Genomic DNA, 14,998 nt, shown 5'->3' with positions numbered 1-14,998 from the left:
TTAGACCCTGAGCTACTAATTCAGTCCTTCTCCTTGATTGGGGGATGGTCCATATTTTAGCACACTCAGACTTAATTTGATCCTTCTACATTTTAGTTTCTTTGCTTGTAAAATGAATTAATAATGTCCATCTTGTTGCTAGGAAGAGTAAAGGAGAAAGTGTATATAATATCTAACAGTACCTGTTACTTAGCTGTGGAGTATTGTCCTTCCATTCCCCTATTCTTTCCCTTACACTGCCTTTCCCTCTCCCTCCCTCCTGGTATGTCTCTGTCTCTATCTGATGTTTTAGTTTATGTCTTGTACACAGCAAGAGTAATATTTTAACTAACTTAAGAGTTTCTGGGTGCCAAAACCTCTTCCATTTTCATATCCTTTATAGTGCCCAGCATTGCCTTGCACATAATCGACCCAATAAAAATGCTCCCAGAGCATGGCTATGTTGAAACTATCCCATCTGACAAAACATAGGTTCCCCCATTTGACTAACTCTTTGACTTTGAGCTACCTGCATAATCTCTCCAAGTTTACATTTTCTCACTGGTAAAATGAGGATCACATTATGTAGCTTTCAGAATTGTGGTAATGATCGTAAAAGATAATTTCTATACTTTAACATTGAAACACAATGTCTGCTGCAGAGTAGGTGCTCAGTAAATGTTAGCTTTTTTTTTTTTCAAAAATTGTTGATATTATATCCCTTCTTGTCATTGAATAAATTTATTTAAATCTTTATCCTTGTTTTCCCTGGTTTTTAAATTCATTCTATAAGCATCTGTTGGTAGAATGAATAATGAATTATTTGATTTAAATGGCCTTTTATTGAAGAATAATTTCTCCAAACTTTTAATAATTTCTGTTGCTGTATTCTCTTAATTTTAGCTGAGATAAAATCAGGAATAAGCATTAGATACCTTTGAGTAATTTCTAGTGAATGATCTAAAATTCAGCCAGCCAGCCAAGAAACTAACTTCCCTACTTTAGTTTTATTTATTTTTTAAGATTTTACTTATTTATTTGACAGAGCTCACAAGTAGGCAGAGAGGCAGGCAGAGAGGTGAGAGGGAAGCCTGATGCGGGGCTCAATCCCAGGACCCTGGGACCATGACCTGAGCCAAAGGTAGAGGCTTCAACCCACTGAGCCACCCAGGCACCTCCCTACTTTAGTTTTATTTAGAAATTAAATTTTGAGGAATTCTTGAGTTTTTAAAATCTTGAATGTAATCTTAAATCTTTATTAAGTTAGATTTAATTTATTATGTGGTAAATGAGTGTTAGGAGCATGAGATTATTAAGTCCCTGAAGAGCACTTAAAGGACTGTCTTACAAGGGACCACTGTTAGTTTTCAAGGTTTGAAAGATGCCATATGATCCTAACAATGTCATGTGAAGTACCACTACCCATAGCTGTCTTTATACACTCTGGAACTCCTATCCAAGGCCAGGAAAACAATTAAGGCAGAATCTGGAAGACAAAATGAGCCAAAGGGACAGTGTAAATATTTTGTTATATCATTTAAGACGAGGCTGTAGGGTTATGGTGTTCAGATCAACTTCATAGTAGTGCTGCTTTTCACTTTATGCTATATAAATGCAATTCAAGTTTACTTATTTAACTTTTTTTTAAACTGAATCAGATTTTTTTAGGACACTAAAGTAAATGGTTAAAAAGGTGATCCAGAAGAAAGTATTTAAGACATATTTTGAAGTGAAAACAACAAATAGCAGAACAGTATTGTAACATGATCCTATGTGTGCCTCGAAGGTATATTTGCAAATGAACAGACTCCGTTGATACTATAAGCCAGCATGAACTACATGCCTACAGTGTAGCAGGCCCCGTGCTAGCTGCTGCCGTGGATTAACTCATTTACATCTCCCAACAGCCTGTGAGAGATGCTGTGACCAGCTCCACTCGATAGATACAGATATCGAGACACAGAGAAATAACATTCCTAAGGTTACACAGCTAGTGCATGGCATGGTAGAGACCTGAACATTGGCAGTTGGGCTCTGGAGCTTACTCTTTTTTTTGTTTTTCTTAAGATTTTATTTATTTATTTATTTATTTATTTATTTTGAGAGAAGGAGAGAGTGAGAGAGCGCACGAGAAGGGAGAAGGTCAGAGAAAGGAGCAGACTCCCCGTGGAGCTGGGAGCCCAATGCGAGATGCGATCCCAGGACTCCAGGATCATGACCTAAGCCGAAGGCAGTCACTTAACCAACTGAGCCACCCAGGAGCTTATTCTTTTAACTGCTGTTCTCTCTTATACTTTTTTTCATGCTAATAGACAATTCTTAAAAGAGCATTATTGCATCTTTTTTTTTTCTTTCTTGGAATATGAACACTGAAAATTTTTTCTTTCTTGGAATATTGGTGTCTGAGAAATGCATTCTCCCTGCAGGAACCTGCAATGTCTGCCTCCTGTCTTAGCCCAGGAAGGAGCGATGCTATTAAGATTAAGTTTCTCTCCTTACCACTGGGTTACTCCATGAGCACCCAGTGCCCTGCAAATGCATGTTTCTGAAGCCAACTCTGCTGCCCTGACAAGTTGATCTCTTGGTCCTGACCAGAAGCATGCCCTCTGTGCTTCAATCTTGGATTGACATGGCCGCAAATTCTGGGTGTTAAATTCAAAGTCAGCAAAGACTTGGGCAGAATTTAAGTGCTTTTTTCACCCCCTCAGAAAATAGGGACAAAGGCGAGAGTCAAGTTGTAAATGGTTGGGATTTAAAATGTGCCTTTTCTTCTTTGCCTTCCTGGCAATGGCAGTATGTCTCATTTGATGAAATGACCTCCTCAGGAGACCATCTGGAGGTCTGACCTTTCAGAGGGACCTAAAATTACTCCATATTAGTTTCTCCAATAAATTCAACTTTCTGTGCATCTCACTAGCATTTTATTTCCACAGATATCCCTGTAAAAGCCTTCCCCACCCAGTTACATGTACTGTCCTTCAGGTCGAAATGAACCCCCAAAATTTACCCCAGTTTTTAATGGTTTTTTAAAATTTTTATTTATTTTAATTTTTTTAAAGATTGTATTTATTTATTTGACAGACAGAGATCATAAGTAGGCAGAGGGGGAGAGGGAAGCAGGCTCCTTGCTAAGCAGGGAGCCTGATGCAGGATTCGATCCCAGAACCCTGGGATCACGATCAGAACCGAAGGCAGAGGCTTCAACTCACTGAGCCACCCAGGTGCCCCAATGGTTTTGTTTGTTTGGTTTTTTTAATAGATTTATTTATTTATCTTAGGGAGAGAGAGAGAAAGCACACATGTGCACGTGTGCAAGCAGGGGGCAGGGCAGAGGGAAAGCATCTCAAGCTGACTCCCCACTGAATGAGGAGCCCAATGCCGGGCTGGCTCTCACAACCCTGAGATCATGCCCGGAGTCAAAATCAAGAGTCAGAGGCTTAACCGACTGAGCCATCCAGGTGCCCCTTTTAATGTTTACTTTTTAGAAAGTATTTTATTAATGGAACTACAAAGCCCTTGATAATAAGCCATATTACCATGATACAATGGGGTGTCACGAGAAAAGAGTATCATTTTACAATTAATATGACTGATAATTTTGTGTTGATGATTCAAAGAAAAAGTGGTTTGCTATTTTTTTTTCTTTTTAAGATTTTATTTATTTATTTGACAGAGAGAGATCGCAAGTAGGCAGAGAGGCAGGGAGAGAGATGGGGGGAAGAAGGCTTCCCACCGAGCAGAGAGCCCGATGCGGGCCTCGATCCCAGGACCCTGGGATCATGACCTGAGCTGAAGGCAGAGGCTTAAACCACTGAGCCACCCAGGTGCCCTGGTTTGCTATTTCTTGAGACTATTCTGTAGGGCTTAAAAAGGAACCTTGTTTTTTAGATAATGGGGGCAGGAGGGGAATGTGTCTAAACTTCATCTGTAAATAAGTTGCAAACTACTCACTTTCTGTTCCTAATTTGAAATCCTTAGAGTCTCATTCATTCAGATACAAGAACAGAAGGAAAGAGTCCATTGATGTGAAATCGATATCATCTCGAGGCAGTGATGGTAAGTTTTTCAGATTTCTTTGACCTTTCTAAAGTATAGAAGATGACAGAGGAATATGCTCAAGAAACCCCAAGTAGTACGGTTTCAATGAAAGGTGCTTTCTTTCTCTAGAAACTGAAAAAACTGTGGGCCTTTTGATTCTTTTTTACTTTTTGCAGTCTTTTGTCTTCTCTTTGAAATGATTCCATGCTTATTCCTTGATGCCTAAAGTGTGTTGAGCCACGTAACCACCAGAGCAGCTCGGAGTTCTGACAGCTATGTCACTCCAGTGGCAGAGAGAGAATGCCAGAGTTCTGGCTTCCCGACTTCAGTGCAAACCCAATTTGCAGTGTACCTGTTACACACCATAACCCTTCATAAAATGTCACAGAAGTACTGTGAGACAAAACTTAGCAGCACAGAGGTTCTGCTCTGCAAAGCAGAATTTACCAGAACATTATTTGAGTTCAACCAGGCCTAAGTAATCATTTGCATTTGCAGGGCATTGAGAAAGTCAAAGATGACTCTGAAATTTCAGTCCTAGGTATGTGGGGAAAAAATGAGTAATAGTTTCAAAATGAGGAGTCTGCATGTATGGCCAAGGTTGGGGGCTGAGGAGAAAATGATGAGTTTTATTTTAGTGGAGATGGCAAGGAAGCTAAAATGTAAAACAGGTATTCAGGGCTAGAGATATGGATTCGGGATTCCTAGAGGTGATAGATGAAGCTGTGAGCAGGGGGAAATCTCTAAGGGTGTGTGTGTGTGTATGTGTGTGTGTTTGTGTGTGTGTGTGTGTGTGTATGTGATGGAGGTATGGGAGAGAAAGAGGAAAGAAAAGAGGGTCTAAGTCTAAGACTTGAAGACACAGCTTCAGTGAGATAAGAGGCAAGAGAAATAGGGCCTGTGAAGACTGCAGGAGAGGTAGTGGCGAACCAAGAACAGGAGGGGAGCAAGAGAAAGGAGATGACCAGCAGTAGAAATGCTGCAGAGACCAGCAAGCTTAAGAACTGAGAACTAGTGGATTTCACTCATTCATTCTAGGGGCATGAAGAGGGATGATTAGTGACTGAGGTAGAAAGGACAGCAGTAGGATGGTAACCTCAGGGAATAAACAGGAAGGACAAGTGAAGGACTTTTCACCTTTGGGTCACAGTGTGAAACCTGAGTATGAGGGAAGTGGCTACACTAGCAAGGACCAAAGACTCTAGAGACAAGATGAATAATTCATAGAGGAAGATGGATAAATCCCAGGGCATGCGAAGGATTGGGGCCAAGAATGTAAAGAAAAAGGAGGGACTGAAATATTTTCAGATGTTCACAGAACATTTTAGATGGAAAGGATAATGGATGAGAGAATTTGAACTGGATTAGCTCGGTTTTCAGCATAGAGTTCGGGATGAGATCATCACCCCTGCAGAACGTGGAGAAGTAGGGGCTGCAGAGCACAGAAGAGGGCTGCAGTGAGGGCGGAGCAGCAGGAAGGCTCTCCTGACACTGCCTAGATTAAGTTAGCACATCTATAACATGAGGATTTTCCCCTCCTGCCTGCCTCATAGGAAGTGGTAGTAAGATCTAATGAGAACGGGGCTTTTAAAGTAAAGCTTCTCCCCTCTGAATTTTCTACCCACATGTAAGCATTACCTGTTCCCAAAAAAGAGAGAGAAGATGGCTGAGTAGGAGGACCCTTACCTTACTGCATCCCATGGATATAGCTAGATAAAACTCTTAGCAGTGTAAATAACCAGAAAACAACTTGAAGACTGGCCGAACAAACTCCGCAGTTAAACATAGAGAATAGTCCATATAGAGGAGAGTAAGGAGGGTGGGGACATGTTTGGGAGCTAAGCAGACCCATGGGAGGGAGGGATGGCACAGACTTGGAGAGGGGAAGAGAAGAGACCCTCATGCCAGGCACCCCAGGCACGGGAAGTCCCCGTAAGATTGGGCTTTGAAAAACAAAAGGGCCAAATTTGGTGAATTCTTAAAATTAGTGGACTTAACATCTGAAACTTTAAAAATCAACTGGCTCTGTGATAGCCCGCTCCAGCCAGCCCCAGCTCCAGGTCTCTTCACAAAGCAGACCCACACAAACCCTAACCTAGGGTCTACCTGGGTCAGGAAGGGATGTGCCTTTTCCTAATTCCTGATGGCATAGCTGGGAGGACAGTACCAGGCCTTAGGGCCCAGCTCTGACAGATGTGGTTGTTGGAGGGGGCCCTCACTTGGAGACCTCATACTTGGAGCCCTAAGCCCCCAAGCCTGGTGATTATAAGCACAGATGGTAGACGCAAGTGGCTTGACTTGCCCGAGGCCACCTGATCCCCAGGGATTTGGGAGCAGAGGTGGCTCAGCCTTGTGGGCCCCAAGGGCACTCAGCAAACAAAGGCTATCAGAGGGTTGAGCAAGCCCAGCCTCAGCCCAGGGTTTCAGATGCTGCCAAAGGAGGACTGGATCAGGTTAGTTGTACTGTGGATCTCCTATTCTCCTGTGGACCTGCCCCCTTCCAGTAAGCTCTTGGCCAGAGCCCATCCAAAGCAGAGCCACAAGGCTGGCAGGTGCAAGCAGTCCCAACAGGGACCAGCACCACTCCAAAGTGACTCCGGCTCTGGGTAGAGGGGAAAATAACCACACATACCAGCAGCCCCAACAGTGCAGCCCCAACAGTGCAGCCCCAGCAGTGAGCTAGGAGCAGACATCTGGTCTGGCTGCAAGCCCTGTCTGCCAAGAAAAGTTTCTTAGGGAACAACACAGGAAAGCACCCTGAAAATCAGTGACCCTGTCTCTCTGGCAAATGCCTGCTGTGACTCAACTCAAGCCCAAGGCAGCCCCAGACTGGCCCACTAACAATTCCAAGGACCAAACCCTACCCACAGTAGGCAAAGAGCCATTGCAATCAACTGGATCAAAGGGAAAAGCAGCTCAGCCACATCAGTAGGTGCATAAAACAAGAGGAGACACTCCTCAAGTGCCAGGTTCTGATGAACAGGAGACACTGCATAGCAGGGAACTACAGGACCTCTTCTTCACAAGGCTACTACTTTTAAGAGCAGGAGTTGTAGCTGACTTTCCTAATACATAGGAACAGACGCAGAAAGACAAAATGAGGAGACAGAGGAATATGTCCCAAATGAAAGAATGGGACAAAATCATAGCAACAGAGCTAAAGAAAAGAGAGAAGAGAAACATGGCTGATACAGATATCAGTAATGGTCATAAAGGTACTCACTGGACTTCAGAGACCTCAGTTGAGACCCTTAATGAAAAGATAAAACCCATAAAAAAGAACCACAGATGAAGAATTCAGTAACTGGAATTAAAAATACACAAGATGGAATAAGTATAGTCTAGAGGAAGCAGAGGAACGGATCACCAACCTGAAGGACAGAGTAATGGAAAACAATCAAGCTGAAGAGGAGAGAGTACAAAATAATTAAAAATGAAAATAGACTTAGGGAACTCAGTGACACCATTAAGCCTAGTAATATTTGCATTATAGGGATCCCAAAAGGATGAGAGAGAGAGAAGGAAGGAGAAAATGTATCTGAAGAAATAATAGCTGAAAACTTCCTAAATTGGGGGTAAGAAACAGAAAAAGAGATCCAGGAGGCACAGAGAGCCCCCAACAAAATCAACCCAAGGAGGTCAGCACCAAGATGGATAGTAATTAAAATGACAGAAAGTAGTGAGAAAGGGAGAATTTAAAAGAAGCAAAAGAAAAGAAAATCATTACATACAAGGGAAATCCCAAAAGGATGTCAGCTGATTTTTCAGAAACTTTGCAGTCCAGAAGAGAGTGGCTTGATCTATTCAAAGTGCTGAAAGAAAAAAAAAAACCTGGAGCCAAGAATATCCAGTAAGACTATCATTAAGAAGAAAAGGAGAGATAGAGTTTCCCAGAGTTAAAGGAATTCATCACCACTTAACCAGCCCTACAAGAAATGTTAAAGTGGACTCTTCAAGTGGAAAGGAAAGACCATAAGCAAGAGTATGAAATGTAGGAAACACAAAAGCAGCAAACCTAACTAAGTATAAAAACCAGTCAAGGGAGTCACAAAAGGATGTCACCATATACCTAAAACATGGGAGTGGAGGAGAGGAGTAAAGAATGGGTTCATCTTAAGTGACCATCAACTTAATATAGACTTCTGTATGCATACGATTTTACATATAAACCTAATGGTAACCACAAAACAAAAACCAGTAATAGGGGTGCCTGGGTTGCTCAGTCTGTTAAGTATCTGACTCATGATTTCAGCTCAGGTCATGATCTCATGACCTGAGATAAATCACACACACACACACACACACACACACACACATACACACGCACACCTGTGAGGCTCTGTGCTCAGTGGGGAGTCTGCTTGAGATTCTTTGCTCTCCCCCCTGCCCCAGCTCATTTTCTCTCTCCCTAAAATAAATAAATACATCTTTTAAAACCCAGTAATATGAGAAAAATAAAAAGGAATTAAAATATATCACTAAAGAAAGCCAGCAAACCATAAGAGAAGAGAGCAAGAGAATAAAGGAACAGAGAACCATAAAACACGTAACAAAATGGTAGTAAGAATATACCTCTAAATAATTACTTTGAACTAAACAATCAAAAGACTAAGGTTATGAAATTGATTAAAAAAAAAAAAAAGACCCATCTACATGGTGCTTACAAGACTCATTTCAGACCCAAAGACAAGCAGATGGAAAGTGAAGGGATGGAAAAGCATTTGTCATGCAAATGGGAGTGAAAAAAAAAAAAAGCCTGGGGTAAGGATGCTTATATTAGGAAAAAACAGGCTTTAAAACAAAGGCTGTAACAAGAGACAAAGATACTATTTCATAAGGGGAACAATCCAACAAGAAGATAGAACAATTGTAAATAAATAATTGTTCATCCATCGTAGGAGCACCCAAATACAAAAGGCAGTTAATAAAAAACGCAGAGGAAGTAACTGATGGTAATACAATAATTGTAGGGGACTTTAGCACCCCACTTACATCAATAGACTGATCCAAGCAGAAAATCAATAAGGAAACAGTGGCTTTGAATGACACACTGGACCAGATTGATCTAACAGATATGGTCAGAACATTATGACCTGAAACAGCAGAATACACATTCTTTTCAAGAGCAGATGGAGATCACCAATTAGGCCACAAAATAATTCCAACATATTCAAGATCAGAGTCATACCATGCATCATTTTGAACCACAAGTCCTGAAAATAGATATCAACCACATGAAAAAAGCAAAAAGAACATAAATACATGGAGGTTAAATAACATTCTACTAAATAATGAATGGGTCCATTAAGAAATCAAAGAGGAAATGGAAATATGCATGGAGACAAATGAAAATGAAAACATAATGGTCCAAAATCTTCAGGTACAACAAAAGCAGTTCTAAGAGGGAAGTTTATAGCAATACAGACCTACCTCAAGAAGAAAAAAAAAAATCTCAGCCTAACCTTACAGCTAAAGGAGTTATCAAAAGAACAAATCAAACTCAGAGCCAATAGGAGGAAAGAAATAATAGAGCAGAAATAAATGAAAACTAAAAAAGAAAAAAATGAAACCAGGAGATGGTTCTTTGAAAAGATCAATGAAATTGATAAGCCTCTAGCCAAATTCAAACAAACAACTCAACCAGAAATGAAAGAGCAGTAACAACCAACACCACAGCACCACAGAAATAAAGTTATAAGAGAATATTATTAAAAATCATATGCCAACAAACTGGATAGCCTAGAAGAAATGAGTAAATTACTAGAAACAAAGCACCTCCCAAAACTGAATCAAGAAGCAACAGAAACTTTGAACAGACCAATTACCAACAATGAAACGGAATTAGTAATCAAAAAATTCCCAAAAAACAAAAGTTCAAAACCAGACAGCTTCACAGGTAAATACTACCAAACATTTAAAGAGTTACAACCTATTCTTCTCAAATGATTCAAAAAAAAAAAAAAAAAAGAGGAAGGAAAGTAGCCAAACTCACTCTATGAGAGTATTACCCTGATATGAAAACCGATACAGATGCTACAGAAAAAGGGAATTACAGGCCAATATCTCTTATGAACTTAGATGTAAAAATCCCCAATAAAATATTAGCAAAATGAATTCAACAATACATTAAAAAATATCCTTCATCACGATGAAGTGGGATTTACTATTGGGATGCAAGGGGAGGTTCAATGTTTGCAAATCAGTCAACAAGAGAAAGGATAAAAACCATATAATCATTTCAAACTGAAAGATTCAGAAAAAGCATCTGACAAAGATGACAAAAAAATCTGATAACGTACATTCATGATAAACATACCTCAACATAATAAAGGCCATATAAAACACCTACAGGTAACAACCTACTCAATGCAAAGAAGAATTTTTCCTCCAAAATCAGGAACAGGACAAGGATGTCCACTGTGACTTCTATTCAACCTAGTACTGGAGGTACTAGCCACAGCAATTAGATAAGAAAAAGGAATAAAAGGCCTCCAAATTTCTACAGAAGAAATAAAACTTTGATTATTTGCAAATGACATGATAATATGTAGAGAAAACACTAAAGACTCCACCCAGAAAGTACTAGGACTGATAAATGAATTCAGTAAGGTCACAGTATTAAAAAAAATCAATGTACCTAAATCCTTTGCATTTCTCTACACTACTAATGTAGTAACAGAAAGAGAAAGTAAGAAAACAATCTGATACACAATTGCAACAAAAATAATAAAATACCTAGAATGAACTCAACCAAGGAGGTGAAAGATCTGTTGTACTCTGAAAAGTATAAAACAATGATGAAAGAAATTGAAGACAACACAAATGACTGGAAAGATACTGCATACTCATGGATTGGGAGAACAAATATTAAAATGTCCGTACTACCCATCCTACAAATTTAATGCAATCCTTATCAAAGTACCAGCAACATTTTTCACAAATGTAGAATAAATAATCATAGAATTTGTATGAAACCACAAAAGACCACAAATAGCCAAAGCAGTCTTGAAAAAGAACAAAACCAGAAGTATCACAATCCCAGATTTCAAGATACACTACAAAGCTGTGGTAATCAAAGTAGTATGGTACTGGTACAAAAACAATGCATTAGTCAGCGGAACAGAATAGAGAGCCCCGAAATAAACCCATGATTAGATGGTCAATTAATCTTTGATAAAGCAGGAAAGAATATGCAATGGGAAAAAGACTGTCTCTTCCACAAATAGTGTTGGGGAAACTGGACAGCTACATGCAAAAGAATGAAGCTGGACCAATTTCTCGCACCATGCACACAAACTTGAAATGACTAAAAATAGAGATGTGAGCCCTCAAACCATAAAAATCCTGGAAGAGAGCAGAGGCAGTAATTTCTCTGACATTAGACATAGCAGCATTTTCCCAAATATGTCTCTGGAGGCAAGGGAAATAAAAGCAAAAATAATCTACTGGGACTATTCCAAAATTAAAAGCTTTTGCAAAGGAAATGGACCAATCAAGAAACTAAAAGACAACCTACTGAATAGGAGAAAATGTTTGCAAATGTACTTATCTAATAGAAGTTTAGTATCCAAAATATATTTTAAAACTTACACAACTCAAAACCACCAATAATCTGATTAAAAATGGGCAGAAGACATGACGCTGTTTATCCAGAGAAGACATCCAGATGGCTAACAGACAAATGAAAAGATGCTCAACATCACTGATCATCAGGGAAATGCAAATCAAAACCCTGATGAGCTATCACCTCACACCTGTTGGAATGACTGAAATCAGAAACTTGAGAAGTAACAGTATTGATGATGAGCATGTGGAGAAAAAGGAACCCGTGTGCACTGTTGGTGGGAATGCAGATTGATGCAGCACCATGGAAAAAAGTATGGAGGTTCCTCAAAGAATTACCATAAGATCCATTAATTTCCAGTACTGGGTCTTTTACCCATAGAATACAAAAACACTGATTCAAAAAGATATATGCACCCCTATGGTTATTGCTGCATTATTTACAATAGACAAATTATGGAAGTGTCCATTGATAGATAAATGGATAAAATATTTAATATATATGTATATATTATATGTAATATGTGTGTATATATTATGTGTAATATATGTGTGTATATATTATATATAATATATATGTATTACATATACAAACACAATGTAGAGAAGATAAAGATGTTATATATTATGTATAACATATGTATAATGTGTAATACACACACAGTGTAGTATTTCTTAGCCATAACAAAGCATGGAATCTTGCTGTTCGCAACCATGTGGATGGATCTGGAGAGCATAATGCTAAGTGAAATAAGTCAGAAAGACAAATATGTATGATTTCACTCATGTAAGAAGCAAATAAAGCCAAAAAACCCACAAAAACCAGAAAACAGACTCTTACCTATAAAGAATAAAGTGGTGGTTACCAGAGGGGAAGTTGGTGGGTGGGGCGGGAAGGGTGAATGGGTGTCGGAGATAGAGTACACTTACCATGATGAGCGCTGAGTAACGTATGAAATTGTTTAATCACTGTATTATACACCTGAAACTAATATAACACTTTTTAAAACTGTACTGGAATTTTAAAATTTAAAAAAAAAGAATTTAAAATGAAAGTTTCTATTGATTAGAGCTAGAACCATCACTGGATTCTGGGTGTTAAGAACCTAGGGGCACAGGGAGGTCGAGAGGTTGGCCCTGATTACTGAGAGTGGACTCCTTCATCTATGCCCCACCCTGACCACAGCCCGTGCTTCCTTTTCCACACTGCCGTTACCCAATCACATGGTCAACAGCTGGGGACTGAAAGCTAGGAGCTATCAAAGTTGGGCTTCAGTGATTTACGGGAAAGTGAGACGGGGCCTCAGGATCCCATTAACCTCTCTGAAATTACCCTTCTGGAACTGGACTCTTAAAACTTGCCTGCACCATCAAGGTTCCAGGCCAGAGCACCTTTTCTAGACTTTGGCAAGTAGTGCCTGATGTCTCAGCCTTATAGGAATAACAGATGGGCCAATCTTTTGCTTTGTGGAGGGCAGTGGGGAAGCATTCCTTTGAGAATCAGGTCCCCGGTCCATAAAGGGCTCCTTTGGTGCATTTAGCCAAGCTGAGTCACCAGAACCAGCTACAACTTTCTTTTTCTCCTCAGCACCAAGCCTACAGAATCGTCGCTATCCTTCCATGGCAAGGATCCATTCCATGACCATCGAGGCTCCCATCACAAAGGTGAGTGGCAGCTGCTGCCTCCACTCTGCAGTCAGGGCCACCCAGCACTGGCCTAATTTCTGGAGATAAAGTCATGAATGACTTACTACTGATCCCACAGAGAGCAAGCATACTAAATAAACACATAATAAATAAATTTGTAGTTATAAATTGCAATGACTGTTAGTAACGAAAACTGTAGGGTTCTAAGAGAAAATGAGATTACTACGGCCCTATTCATGTTGGGTGAGGTCATGTTGGGTGAGGTGATTAGGGAGAGCTCTCCCTAGAGGAAGTAATGTTTGAAGTAAGAACTAAAGAATGAAAGGATGTTAGAAGAAAAGGTGGGCAAAGAGAATTCTGGACAGCAGTCACAGCAAGGGAAGAAGCAAAGAGTTGATTGGAGGACTGGAGGACTGGAGTATTTGAAGAAGAAAGTGAAAAAAAGTGTGGGCGGCTAGAGCTTGGAGACCGGAGGTGGGGGTTACGGGGAGAAGGGTTCATATTTTAGTTGTTTGCAGAAGAAACCACTGAAGAGTTTCAAGTGGGGGAGTGACATGATCCAGTATGTTATTAAAAAGAACACCCAGCTGCCATGAAGAGAATGGACTAGAAATGGCAAGAATGGAAGAGGCCAGTTTGGGGCGTTTCCAGAATTCCAGGCCATGAAGTGGTGTTAGTTGGATTAGAGTTACAGCAGTGGAGATAGAAATGAATAGATGAAGAAATATTTAGGGGTAGAATTCATTTAACTTGGTGGTGAGGGACACTAGGAGAGGTGACAGAGAAATGGGGGAAACGGTTTGTCAGCTGGGGCCTCCCAGGTTTTGGCTTTGAGCACAAGTGGATACAAGTGTTGTTTTGCTCCAGTGTAGGAAGCAGAGAAGGAGCACTTGTCTTAGATTTTTGTTGTTGTTGTTGTTCCATTTGTTCACTTGCCTGCTTGGGGGAGAAGGGAGCAATATCATGAATGTAGTTTTGGACATGTAAGTGAGATAGTTCAGTAGATATGTCAGGTAGGCAGCTGAATATACAAAGTTGAAGGTCAAAAGGAGTTGAGACAAGGGTGTAAATTTGAGAGTCCTAGGATATGGATCATAGGGGTCCAAAATCATGGAAATAGCTTAACTCTGGAAGGACTGGAGAGTGAAAGAAAGGCCCAGCACCAGTCTCCAAGGAGCTCCAACCTGTAGAAGAGAGCTAGAGAAGAATCAGCAAAGGAGCTGCAGAAAACGTAGTCTCTGTGGTAGGAGCACCACCAGCAGGGGGGAACGGAAGGATGGACTGGTTCTGTGGAAACACGGATCATTTTGAACAACAAAATGTGTTTCCATCTGATTTCTTACCATTTCCAGGCATACGTGTAACCTTTGGGAATTAGATCCTAATATCCTCAAATTTATTCCTCTTTACTTCCTTAGGTTATCAATATCATCAATGCAGCCCAAGAGAACAGCCCCGTCACAGTAGCAGAAGCCTTGGACAGGGTTTTAGAAATTCTACGGACCACAGAACTGTATTCCCCTCAGCTGGGTACCAAAGATGAAGATCCCCACACCAGTGATCTCGTTGGAGGCCTGATGACTGTGAGTGATGAGGGAAGCCCAGAAAGGCAGGGGAGAGGCAGGAAGTGCCCCCCAGAGGACACAGAACATGTAACATAGAAACTGGTGCCCGTAGTTGCAGAAACATCTGTCGTGTGAGCTAACGTCAGCATAGCCAGAAGCGTCTGCATCAAAGTTATTATCTGAGTGGTAGAATTCAAGGAATTCTT

General features: G+C 40.4%; 1 protein-coding gene across 1 annotated transcript in view; it reads left to right on the top strand.

The window, feature by feature from the left end:
- The window catches only part of PDE8B (phosphodiesterase 8B), a 235,757-nt gene that overhangs the window by 206,408 nt on the left and 14,351 nt on the right, over positions 1-14,998 (top strand). The window contains 3 exon segments of the mRNA XM_045999160.1: positions 3,958-4,035; positions 13,169-13,245; positions 14,646-14,810. Coding sequence (XP_045855116.1) covers positions 3,958-4,035; positions 13,169-13,245; positions 14,646-14,810 — 320 coding nt within the window.

This window comes from Meles meles, chromosome 3, assembly GCF_922984935.1.
Source record: "Meles meles chromosome 3, mMelMel3.1 paternal haplotype, whole genome shotgun sequence".
NCBI lineage: Eukaryota > Metazoa > Chordata > Mammalia > Carnivora > Mustelidae > Meles > Meles meles.
The sequence above is the reverse complement of the archived record's forward strand: the minus strand, read 5'-3'. Positions and strand labels throughout refer to the sequence as shown.